General features: G+C 38.6%; 1 protein-coding gene across 2 annotated transcripts in view; it reads right to left on the minus strand.

Annotated features, from left to right (window-relative positions):
- Positions 1-4,287: 4,287 nt before the first annotated feature.
- Positions 4,288-12,967, minus strand: part of ascc3 (activating signal cointegrator 1 complex subunit 3) — a 544,034-nt gene continuing 535,354 nt past the window's right edge. For both annotated transcript variants that reach the window (XM_043687007.2, XM_043687008.2), the window contains exons 40-42: positions 12,231-12,440; positions 8,354-8,529; positions 4,288-5,481 (exon numbers count right to left, since the gene is read on the minus strand). In XM_043687007.2, the coding sequence (XP_043542942.2) occupies positions 5,334-5,481; positions 8,354-8,529; positions 12,231-12,440 (534 nt within the window). In that variant the 3' untranslated portion in view covers positions 4,288-5,333. The remainder of the gene's footprint in view (positions 5,482-8,353; positions 8,530-12,230; positions 12,441-12,967) is intronic.

Here is a 12,967-nt window from a genome sequence, read left to right on the forward strand (position 1 = left end):
GGCTTCTTATTTTCACGTCACCTGATCAGGAGAACAAGAGAACAGTGTCAGAATTAGGAATACAATTCCTCCAGTGTGAGATATTTAATACAAGAGAAAGTTTGATTAAGTAGTAACAATGAGTTTTATCTTTTAACGTCTGTAAATCTGGGGCTTTTCTGTGTGCTGATGTGATTAATAATATTATCCTTTTCTCTTCTGGATGAAGAATGCAGAAATGATACCTTAACCTTCATTTCAATGGGAAATCTGTACTACTGCCTGTGTTGAGTTGCTCACTGTAGTATGATTATCCAATGTTCCAAGATTAAATTTTATATAAATTAGAACTGTCAAATCATCTGCATATCATGGTTTACTATGTTGTTAGGTATACAGTTGTATAGGACAGAAAACAGAAGAGGAAGGCCAAACCACAGTTTATTCAGAACTCACTGATGTGCACAATTAAGTCTAAATACTCAGCTTTGTGTATGAGTGTATCAAATTTATCAAAAGGAAATAGGCGTTTTTTGCTATTTGAATTTTATTAAAGTTGAAGGTTGTAAAATTATTTACCAAGTCTTTTTGCAGCACTGTTCATGGTGAGTCTGGGTTTTTGTTTTAAAGTGTATACTGCTCTTAGAGTGCATTCAAGATACCAAATCAAAGAGAAAGGGGCCAAGAATAGAGGTCTTAGGGCAAGAGTGTGGTGCTGGAAAAACACAGCAGGTCAGGCAGCATCCAAGGAGCAGGACAATCGATGTTTCCTGCATAAGCCCTCATCGAAAATGAGACTCGTGGGCCAAGGGGGCTGAGAGATAAATGGGAGGGGGGGGGGGGGGATAGCTAGGAATGCAATAGGTAGATGAAGGTGGGGAGTGAAAGTGATAAGTCAGAGAGGAGGGTGGTGCAGATAGGTGGGAAAAGAAGAAGTACAGGTAGGACTGTTCAAGAGACTGGTGCCAGGTTGGGACTGGGATAAGGTGGGGGAGGGGGAGGGAGTAGAAAAGTGTGGCACTGGAAAAGCAGAGCAGCCCTCAGGCAGCATCTGCGGAGCAGGTGAGTCAACGTTTTGACCATAAGCCTTCATCAGGAATGTGGAGGGGGAAGGGCTAAATGGGGGGGGTAGGATGGGGCTATGAGGAATGTTGCTCGTAAGGTGATAGGTGGATACAGATGGGGGTTAATTGTGATAGGTCGGTGAGGAAGGTGGAGTGATAAATGGGAGGGAGGTGGGGCTGGGGAGAAGGTAGCTAAGAGTGCAATAGGTGAATGGAGATGGGGGTGAAGGTCATAGGTCGGAGAGGAGGGTGGAGTTGATAGGTGGGAAGGAAGATTGACAGGTGGGACAGGTTATGAGGACGGTGCTGAGCTGGAAGGTTGGAACTGGGGTAAGGTGGGTGGAGGGTAAATGAGGAAACTAGTGAAGTTCATATTGATGCCATGGGGTTGAAGGGTCCCGAGGCAGAGGATGAAGTGCTCTTCCTCCAGGCATTGGGTGGTGAGGGAGTGGCGATGGCATTTGCCCAGGACCTGCATATCCTCGGCAGAGTGGGAGGGGGAGTTGAAATGTTGGGCCATGGGGGCAGTGGGGTTGATTGGTGCGGGTGGACGACTGGTCTCCCTAGTGTAGAGGAGACCGCATTGGGAGCAACCGATACAATGAATGACATGTGTGGAAGTGCAGGTGAAACATTGATGGATACGAAAGGCTTCTTTGAGGCCTTGGACGGAGGTGAGGGGGGTGGGGGGAGGTGGTGTGGGCACAGATTTTGAAATTCCTCTGGTGGCAGGGGAAGGTTCCAGGAGGAGGGTGGGTTGTTGGGGGGCGTGGACCTTACCAGGTAGTCTCGGAGGGAATGATCTTTGCAGAAAGCGGATAGGGGTGAGGAGGGAAATATATGCTTGGTGGTGGGGTCTGTTTGGAGGTGGCAGCATAAACCTTGACTTCACCAGTTTCCTTATCTCACTTCCACCCACCTCATCTCAGATCCCACCCTCTAACCTGGCATCGTCTTCTTGACCTGCCCTATCTGACCATCTTCCTTCCTATCTATCCACTCCACCCTCTCCTCCGAACTATCAATATTGCCCCCCAACCTGCATCTACCTATTGCCTTCCCAGCTACCTTCCTCCCACTCTCTTATTTATCTCTCAGCCATTTTCCCACCCTCTCCCTCCCCCACAATCCGAAAGGCTTATGCTCAAAATGTCGATTCTCCTGCTCCTTGGATGCTGCCTGACCTGTTGCATTTTTCCAGCACCACACTTTTTGACTCTGATCACCAGCATCAGCTTCTCCCATATTCTGGGGGTCAGCTCAGGGTACCCACCCTATTTTACTTCTCCCTCCTCCCACTGATAAAGGACCTAGCAGGAGTTTGTAATACGCAGCTCGATTTGACTTCCACATGTGTAAAAAAAATTGCTTATTTAAAAATGTCATATTATACGCAAAATCATAAGCGCTCTGAAGTTAGTTAATAAGAGTTCTCCACCATCAAACTTCTGGATCTGCCTAGAAAGGAATGTAAACACAAGGTTACAAGAGCAAGTTAGAGGCTGGAGATTCCATAATGTGTAATTCACACCCAAATTTCCCAAAATCTGTTCACATTTGCATGATCTGAGTCAGTTGTGTGATAGAGTACTTGCCACATGCCTGGACAAGTGCACTTCAATATTTATGAAATTCAACATGGCAGCCTCTTGCTTGGTATCTCATCCACAATCTAAAACATTCATTCCCTCCACCAGCAATACTTTCAACAGCACCTTCCAACCCTGTGACCTTTAGCATCCAGAAGGACGAAGGCATGGGAAGACCACCATCTGAGAGTTCCACTTAAAGCACATACCACCCTGACGTGAAAGTTGATTGCCGCTTCTTCACTGTTGCTGAGTGAAATTTCTTCAACTCCTTATCACTCTGGGGGTCACAATACAATGTGGACTGCAATGGTTCAAGAGGTGGTTCCCCATCACTTTCTCCAGGGCAAACAGGGATGGGCTGTACAGGTTAGCATTCATATCCCATGAAGGAATTAAAAACATGCAAATATTGGGGGAAGATTGGGTATACATGCTACACATATTACCATTTCTGTAATGGAGACAGAGGATATTTCCAATATGTTCCTTGATTTGGATTATACCAGAGATGGTGGAATTTATGCCACAGCAAGACTTTCACTCAAGTTGTAAATGAAACCTTCCAGAGTCAACATTTCATTACACCATTAAAATTCAGTCAAATAATTCCCACAGAGCAAGCTGTACAGACTCAGTAAGATTTCCTTTAACAAAACTGGTATGGAAAAGGGGAAAAAGCTGCTTGTTACAGAAAAGGGTTTATCAGACCAGTAATAACCAGTTAACTAAACCTGAATACACTGAACCCAGTGAATACATAATGAATCAACTGAATCATATTGAATATATCTTTTTTGAAAGTAATACTCTGTTACCAGCATCCTTCCACTTATCACTGACACACACACGCCCTTTCACTAATATTGGAAGAATATAATACTACAAAATGACACACAGCTGTAATTATAGAATTAGTGTCATCTTGTTTGAAGAATGCAGCAGGGGGAGTATCCAGGAGGTCTGATTGTGCCTGTGTTGGGTGAGGATGGCACAATACATGTTTTGGACAAACAATATTCATGTCACCTTAACCCCTTTGACCACAATTGATTTTACATTAAAAGAGTTTTTTGTTTGCTGAAGTATTGAAATTTTTATCAGTCAGTGTTACTTACCTTGAGCTCAGCCAAAGAAGCAGAGATTGCTTCCATTACTGGACTGCGCATTGTTTTGAAAATGGAACCAAAAAGGAATATACAACAAGACTTTCCAAGCTTGCCTTTGTGTTAAGTCTTGTTGCCAGTAGCAGCAATTTTGCTATTCACTTAATTGATACTACAATAAAAAGAAATATTTGGCACATTTTTTAACATTGGTACGAGCAATTCAATCAGCAATGATCCAAATTAAAGCAATTCTTTCGATTTGCCATTGCAATATTGCAGAATGTAGTAGAAAGAATTCTGACATGCATGCTTTACCATACTGCATCAGAATGAAGTTAAAAAAGAGTATAGAACATGTAGAATAAATCTAATGCAAAATAATTGGTTTGAATGGTTAGATGATTCAGTTGTTAAATTATTGGTCAATTAAAATTAGGAAACAACAGTTCTCTTTGTTGGCGATGAAATGAGCAATGAAAATTTAGAACAAAATAAAAATGTCACAAAAAACACCAATAAAGTTAAAAATGAATATGACAAAAATAACAAGATGTATATTGCAAAAGTTTAATGATTTTGTACATTTGCAACCAACATAAGCAAACTCATATTCAAAGGAAATTTCCCCTTTTTCAGTAACTATCAAATCTTTCTTGTGCTATGTAAGCATTTTTGGCACAACTTAATTTTCACAGATACAACTAAATTGATATTGACAAATGAAGTGTTGCAGCACTCACTGCAGAGAAAGGTTACTAGGTATAACCTGACCCTATGGTTATGAATGTGTCAAGTTTAGCCTCCATGTTACCATGGAAATGAATACCCTCTGCACCAAGTCAATACGAGAATGAATTTTCAATCACAACTTGCCTTTAAATTACCTTATTTACTTTCCCATCATACAGATAGAGATTTTTTTTTAAAAAATATACTTTAAATTCATAACAAAAAAATTGTACTGATTGCGATTCAAGGCATCCATTTTGCCCTGCTGATATTACTCATGAGTTGAGAGTTACATTCAAAATAATTTACACTATACAGAACAAACTTTTAAATATACCAGTACAAAGTACAGGAACTAAATAAAAGTCCCTGCTCTGTTAATTGTAAAGAAGAAAGTAGGTAATTTCTTTGTCACCTAAGACATCACATTGACTGTTGTCTGCAGTAGAAACAACATTGAATGAAGTGAGAGAATGATTAAAGTAAAATTTAATAAAAAATAAAAGTACTTAATTTCTTTTCTACAGCAAATGCGTATCCTGCATAAAGTAATATAGAAGGAAGTTATGATTCTTAATGGATAACTTTTAGCTCTTCACCTGCTGGACTATATAAAAAAAAGAATTCCAAGTTATCTGGATGTAACTTTAATCTAAAATGCAAATTTACATAAGGCCACCAAGCTGTAAAGATGAATCATGCTAGAGGTCACCTCAGCTGCTATTTGTAATTTCCTTCAAGTCTGAGGTTAGAAGTTGCATCGACTAAGGCAAATATCAAGTAATGTCAGTGCGCCCCAACATACAAACACTCTGGATTTTAAGATCATTGCTCCTGGGTTGTTCAAAGCTAAGTCTGTCATGTTATGCCACTGTCAGGTCACTCATGGCATCAGAGACCTCAGTGTTGGTCTGAGCAGCAATGCTTGCTGGTATCACATCCAAGTAAACGTCATACTGTTGGTCCATCCCCAAGTAGCTATCATTCATCAGATACAGAGTGTAGATATACCTTAAAAGTAAAAACAAAATACATTTAAAAAATATTATCTTGATTCATTTTGCAAACACTAAATGTACAAAATATTTTATTAGAACAATGTATTTTGAATATAACAAATTTTAAAACAATCACAAAATATCAATGATATTTTATGCTACAGATGTTGAAATAGTAATTAAACAATAATATGTTTTCTTACTTCTGTGAAATGTATCAAACTACATAGATTTGTTAGTATTTTAGTTTTTAGATTATTTCTGAGTCCTTTTCTTCAGTTGTTGAGAATGCTTTTGTAAAAAAAATTGTTTGAATACAAACACTTCACATTCCACAATTCCACAGTTTATCTTAATTCAATGCCAATTTTATCAAGATACTGATTTACTTTCACACTCTGGCATGATTGAACTTTTCCCTTAAGGATTACTATGGAAATGTGGAGCACCATATGGAGCCTTGAGGACTTAGTTGAAGCTTACAAGAATAAAGAAATAATGACAAGTTCATGAAAAGTATTCATTAGCTCATAAGCACACTATCTGCAACTTTGGTACCATTTTATAGGTAATGTGTTAATGCTATATCAGTGTAGATGCTAAATCACCATATGAAGAATAGGCTATAGTAAAGAGGGGATATTTGAGATCAAGTCACAATTTCCACTCAATTAGAGAATGCCAGAAGGAGGTTTTAAATATGTTTTTAAAATCATTAAGCATTTTTGAGAGTTTGAATAAGTAATCACCATTTCCGCTGGTTGGAGAGTTAATTGCATTGTTAGTTTAAATTGTTGTGATAAGTGTCAGGGAAACAATAGGAGAACAGTAATGTAGTGGTAATGTCACTGCACTGGTAATAAAGAGGTCCAGGTTAACACTTTTGGTCATAGATTCAAATCCCACCAAGGCAACTGGTGGGAAAAAAATTAACTTGCTTGACTTTTTATCAAGGGGGCCTGGATAGGATAGATACATGTACAAGTAGAGGAAGAAACCATTGCACTGGTGAAGAGAAAACTTTGGTTAAATTAATTCTCAGCATGAGGGAGTTTCTGAGAAGTCTGTAGTTTATTATCCATCACGAGAAGGCCTTGAGAAGGTGGTCCTTCTTGAACTGCAAGCAGTTTGTTACAGCTGTGTGCTTTAGTAGGCCAGATGAGAGGGCAGTTAGCAGTTAACTATATTGTTGTCGAATTGGAATTGCATATAGACTAGAGTTGTAAGGGCACTGCTTTCCACACCAAAAGTGAAGTACATGCATTTTTATAACATTCTGACAGCTTTATGGTGACTTTTACTTATACTAGTTTCTTTATTTAAAAACTGTTTAAATTTAGCTCTAAAGTAACAAGAGGAGATTTGCTCTTTCATTGTGCCACCATAGAACAATGGACTGAAGCAGTGAGTAACTGCTCTGTGCTTCTGTGAAGTTTTCCCATTTTCATAAATAGATTTGAACCTGATTGTTTTTGATTTACTAATCCAATAATTTTCACCATTATTTATTAGTGACCAAAAATATTGAAAAAGAGTAAGATTTAGGGTATGTTGCAGGCCTGTGGGGTGGTCTTATGATGCTGGGGAATATAGGGTTGAATTATTATAACTGAAATATTTCCATTTGGATGAGATGTAAAAAAAAAGACTCATCTCTTCATTTGTAATAGGGCGTTGTAATAGGCAACTGTAGATAATCCTATACATAAAAGTGCATATTTGGTGACAAAGAACTCATTTACATGTACTCAGGACTGTTAAAATCTCTAATATAAAGCATTTCAAAATGGATACAGATTCATTCTCTCAACTCCTCACAAGTGGCCTCAGGGAACACTGAAGGAAGAATTACCCAAGGATACATACTCACATCTTCAAATGGCTGCTGCGAGGCAATTTTGGGAACCCACAGTCAACTTAAAATAAAATTTGCAAAGAGTCTTGAGTTTTTTTTAAAGCAAAGGCTTATTGATAAGAAGAACTTTAAATAACTGAAGATTGCTGCAACAGTCATACTGGGGCAGAATAAGCAATCTTTCAGCTTTTGGAAAAACTAAGTTACAATGAATTACATTCTGTACCTTTTTTAAAAGGTTAATATTTTACTTTATTTAAAAATTGCTCTCTGGCATCATAACAGTAGCCTAATTGCTTAGACTAATCGTTACACTGACCTTGAAATGGGCATGAACCATTGAACATTGTAGTACTATTTATGCTTGAGGATGGTCAAGCTTGAATTAATTCTTATTCATAGTCCCTGCAGCAGTCAACATTATGGTGATTGACTCTGTCACATCATTATTTCCTTGATGATCAGATAATGGAATTTGAATAAAGCATACCATTGCAGATTGCTGAGAATGCTATAATCAATGGTTAAATCATCCAAAAACTCAGTATCCTTTACCATACCACATTCTGATCATTCATAAGTCCTGTTCTTATGAGTTAGGTTAACTTGCAATTGCTCAAACTTAAACATTGGCATCCCTGTATTTAAATCCCTATGCTACCTTCGTACTTTCTATCTCTAATTTTGTGCAACCTAACTATTGTCCTCCTAACTTGCTTTTCCTCAGACTCTAGTCTCTTATGCATCCCAACTGTCACCTCATCTTCGTATCACCGCTTGTGCTTGTGTCTTCAGTTACATGGAACCTAATGATCTAAAATCTCTAGCTTTTCACTTTCCTCTCTCACTTAAAACTCTCCAAACACAGCTCTGCATCTAAGCTTTTGTTAGTTGTACTAGTATCACCTCCTTAGGCTCAGTATCATTTTTCTCATTGCAGAACATCAATTAGATATTAAATATTTAGATATTAATTAATATTTTACTAAGTTAGAGGTAACAAATAAGTTAAGAAGTGACAGAAGTTTACCTTCCAGTGGTCTCAGGCGTATAGAAAGCTAGAGACACCATGCTATGATTTCGAATGTATCCCACCCGTTTCAAAGCCATTAACTCCTTCTTGTCGATTTCCCCTAGGATGACAAACCAGCCCTCATCCTTGGCCTTTGGGAAGCGTGGTGTGATGGCTTTGCTGTCATACTTTCCCTGATGAAGAATACAAAACAACAGATCAGAGCAGGCTTTTGTTCATTTAAGTGAATTTGTAAAGAATAATGCTCACATTTATTTTGTATAGTTTTATTGTAGATCCCATTGAAACTCCTTAAGTCACTTCACAAAATAGAAAACTTTTGAGTGTGGTAATCATGTTAACCTAGAGAAACACTGGTCATTCTGCACCAGAAATATTCTACAGGCAGTGGAGAGATAACTAACTGATTGGTCAATTTTTTGGTGATTTAGTTGCAGGAAAAAGACTGTCTAAGACTTCAGGAAAACTCTTTCCACTAAATGGCACCACTGAAGGTTTAACCTTTTTTAACCTTTCAGGTTCACGTGTCCCACTAAGAAAAGTGGCAGCCATTTTGCATCAAGTTAAATAGCCATTTAATTTTACGCTGTGGCGTTAGCAAAGACAGATTAATCATCTCCTTCAGTAACAAAGCACTCCTTCAGTAATGCAAGTTACTGACTAGATTATTAGCTTGAACCTGCAATCTCCTGACCTACAGACAAGAGCACTGCGAAGCTGACCTCACTGGTTAAAAGGTCAGTTAGCTATTGCTAGGAAATGAGGCAAAAGTTAACATGTTGCCAAAATCAACAATTCCTGCAATATTAAGTTGTTGCTTCACAGGTTTATAATGGTTTAATGTAACACAGCAGTAGTAAAGAAATGTGTAACCACATCTGGCAGCTGGTTTGGATGTAGTGCAGCAAGATAAATCTGCCAGTTCATCTCAGAGGATAACAAGTAAAATGAACCTTAGATAATTGGAAGTCAAATTTGAAAACAGCCCAACCAAATGTAAGTATTCTTCTCCAGTATATAATTACTCTGATAGCTCATAACGTTCATAGTTTTCTTATGAAGTAAACAAAAGAATGCAGTAATGTTCAAGAGCTTGACAGAGCATTGCTTCTTTGCCAGGCTATCAGTTACAATTAAGTACAGTGTTTAGGAAATTAGTTTAGAAAGCTCTGCCATGCTTTTAGAATGTATTAGCCTCCAGCAAAAAAAAATTCCATGACAAACCTTCAAACTTTAAAAGTGAAGTTCTTTCTTCTGTGCAAAAGTGGGTTCAGGGTTTTAATTTTATAAAAAGTAACACCATTATTAAACGGTCAAATCTTGCTCACAAATATAGTTGATGTTATTGTAATTCTGTTATACAAACGTTCGACAATAATCCGTTTGAATGAACTTTACATTGATGCAATGGTTTGTAAACAAAAATATGTTGTTTCTTTCGCCTACTTTTAATTCCTTATTCTAACGTTTATACTAGCAGCATTGATAATGAAATGCAGCTTGGGGATGGCCAGTTAAACTTTTGAAGAAATAATAAAGGGTAGAGAAAGGAAACTCAGCAGAAGTCTCATAATCTGGGAAAATAAGCTGTTGATCCGGATCCAGTCAACACTAAGTTTCTGTAACTGATCTAAAGTTAGGAGTTTGTTTTAAACGCATGATCCTGGATTCCTATATTGCTAATTTTTAAAAGGCATACTTTCTTTCACTTGCTCTCTGACACTTACTTCTCTTGCTTTTGTTATCCTTCCCTAATTAGTATAAAGCAGTGTCCTTTACAGTGAACCTCACTGATCTGGTTAACCATGCTATAAGGATACTGTCCCATACCCAATAGTACAGCTCACTTTTATTCAGAACTGGTCAAGAGCAGGATTTCCAAACATTGGAAACTCAACCATCAAGCTGAAATGCATGTCAGAATCAGCAATGTTTGGAAAACAGCCAATTCATGGCCAGCTGTTGGGCTTGCTATCCAATTAAAGAGGCTGGATACAGTAACAAAGCTGGAGGCCTTCAGAAGTCTTCTAACTTGAAGGCAGCAACAGGCTGTGTACTAGGGTAAGGAGTTGGGGATGGTTGATTGGGCAGGTGTGGGGTGGGGTGGGGCTTTTGGCCAGACTGTAGTATTGCTTCTCAGGATCTGTGAAGAGGCAGCTGCCTCCCGCCAAGCTAAACTTGTCCCTACAGCGACTTTGAGGTCAATTGGAAAAGTAGACCTCCTTGAATTGTCCTTAAAAGTCCAGTCTGCTGTTTTAATTAGTGGCTTTGAAATGAGTGGGATACGTTCAAAACTGACACACAGTCTCTCTAGCTTTCTGTACCTGAGACCACTGCTTGGTAAGATAAGACACCATTTGGGGACTGGCATTTGCAGGAAATTTGTTCTCGATGACTAGGGACTCCAGAACTACGGATACTGCAGTAGACTATTTAGAACTGAGATGAGGAAAAATTTCATCACCCAAAAAGTGATGAGCCTGTGGAATTCTCTGCAAAAGAGTTGTGGACAAAACATTGACTGTATTCAAGGAACTAGGTATAGTTCCTAGGGTTAAGGAGATCAAAAACTATGGGGAAAAAGCAAGAACAGAGACAGAGTTGGATGATCAGCCATGATCATACTGAATAGTGCAGCAGGCATGAAGTGTCAAATGGATTACCCCAGCTCCTATTTTCTAGGTTTCTATGTTTCTATATTCATATTTACTAAATCAACTGCCTACTCCTGTAATGACTAGATTTCTCAAGACCGCTGCATTGCTTCAAACAATCATCTTTGGAACAACAAAACCAAATGTCCTAAGAATTTTCTACTGTTTGTAAAGTCAAAGAACAATGTGCTTCAGTGATTGTAACTGGAAACATTTGCTCTGGATTCTCAGCTACACAGGCACATCCATATCTAGTTAGATTTGCGCAACGTGGGATGGAGTTGTCCTGTTCCTTTAACCATAACTCAGAAATAAAGAGGGGACAATGCCAAGAAGAGAGTCCAACTATATTTGTCATGCCTTGTATCCTAATTAAAGGGAAATGCTGAAAGCAATTTCTCTTCTGTTCATGTAGGTCTGGCAGCATCTTTGGAGAGTAAGCAGAGTCAACATTATGGGCCCAGTGATCCTGCGTCAGAACTGTTCTGAAGAAGGGTCACTGGATCCAAAATGTTAACTCTGATTTCTCTCCATAGATGTTACCAGCCCTGCTGAGTTTCTCCAGCAATTTCTGTTTTTGTTTCAGATTTTCAGTATTTGTAGGTCTTTTGTTGTTTGTTTTTTCTTCTCATCTTGCTGGTTCACTGCTATCTGCCATTTTGATAGCAGCCTGAAATCAGGAGGCGTTTCGTGATTGCGGGTGGAGGAAGAGATGGTGGTGGTGGTGTTTGATATTGAGAGGGAAAGACAGAGAAAAGAATGACCCCATTTCAGTGGTCAGTTTGATTGTGGCTGCATCAGGACAGTGGTCATTGTAGTGGCTGTGGCTGTCATTATTAAGGACGGCTGCCTGCCAAAAAGACTCCCAGCAAATCTTGATTCTTCTTTGCTCTATATAGCGAGATGTCCAATATTCGCTAGAAACCTCCTCAACATCTTGGCTGACATCACCAACTCTTTGATAAACTGAATTGTAGCCTGAGGAGCAGGAACCCTGTTGTGTGAAGTTCTTGTCCTTCGTGCCTCTTTAAAGACAAGCAAGAAATTCTCGTAACATCTAGCCAAAGGTTTTAAGGGATATAAAGCTAAGGCAGACAAATGAAGTTATGATATAGATTACCAACATCGAAGACTGGAACAGTATTAAGTAATGGCATGGGATTGATCACAGTTTTATGTTGCCCCACAACTTTTATCTCTCAGTAAGCAAAGATTTATACCTTGCTGCACACCAAGCCAATCCTGCGAAGATTGATCTGGAGTACGTATTCCTGATCCGCATGGACCTGTGTCCAGTTCTTCTCATCTCGGATGCCAGGGCATATATTAGGCAGAGCTTTCTCATTTTCCCCATTTGGAGCATTTTCCCACCAACCTTTGATACGCAGATTAACTTCAATGACTGGTAGGTGAGACAGAAAGTTCCAAGCCTAAGAACGTGATAAAAATTGGAATAATTTCACAAGCTTTGGCAATTATAGTAATCTTAGTTGACAAAAAAAATTCCATTTCAGTTGCATTAAGTATTTATACATATTCAGAACTAAATCGCAAATTGTAAAAGCAAAGATTTGTCAACATAAGTTTGTGTATTATCAAATAGAATACAAAATTAATTAAGTTAAAAATCACACAACACCAGGTTATAGGCTAACAGGTTTATTTGGAAGCATTGGCTTTCAGAGCGCTGCTCCTTCATCAGGTAGTTGTGGAGTACAAGATTGTAAGACACAGAATTTATAGCAAATGTTTACAGTGTGATGTAACTGAAATTATATATTGAAAAAGACCTGGATTGTTTGTTAAGTCTCTCATCTTTTAGAATGACCATGTTGGTTTCAGTTCTTTAATTTGTAAATAGCAAACCTTTTTTACAAGTTACATTCTCAAGTGAACTTTAACAATTGGTGTCATGTCATCCCAGATAATGCATTGAAAGGTGTAAGCTTCCCTGTGT

Source organism: Chiloscyllium plagiosum, unplaced genomic scaffold (genome assembly GCF_037043375.1).
Source record: "Chiloscyllium plagiosum isolate Xiang-an unplaced genomic scaffold, Cpla_swu_hap1 HiC_scaffold_3, whole genome shotgun sequence".
In the NCBI taxonomy this organism is placed as follows: domain Eukaryota; kingdom Metazoa; phylum Chordata; class Chondrichthyes; order Orectolobiformes; family Hemiscylliidae; genus Chiloscyllium; species Chiloscyllium plagiosum.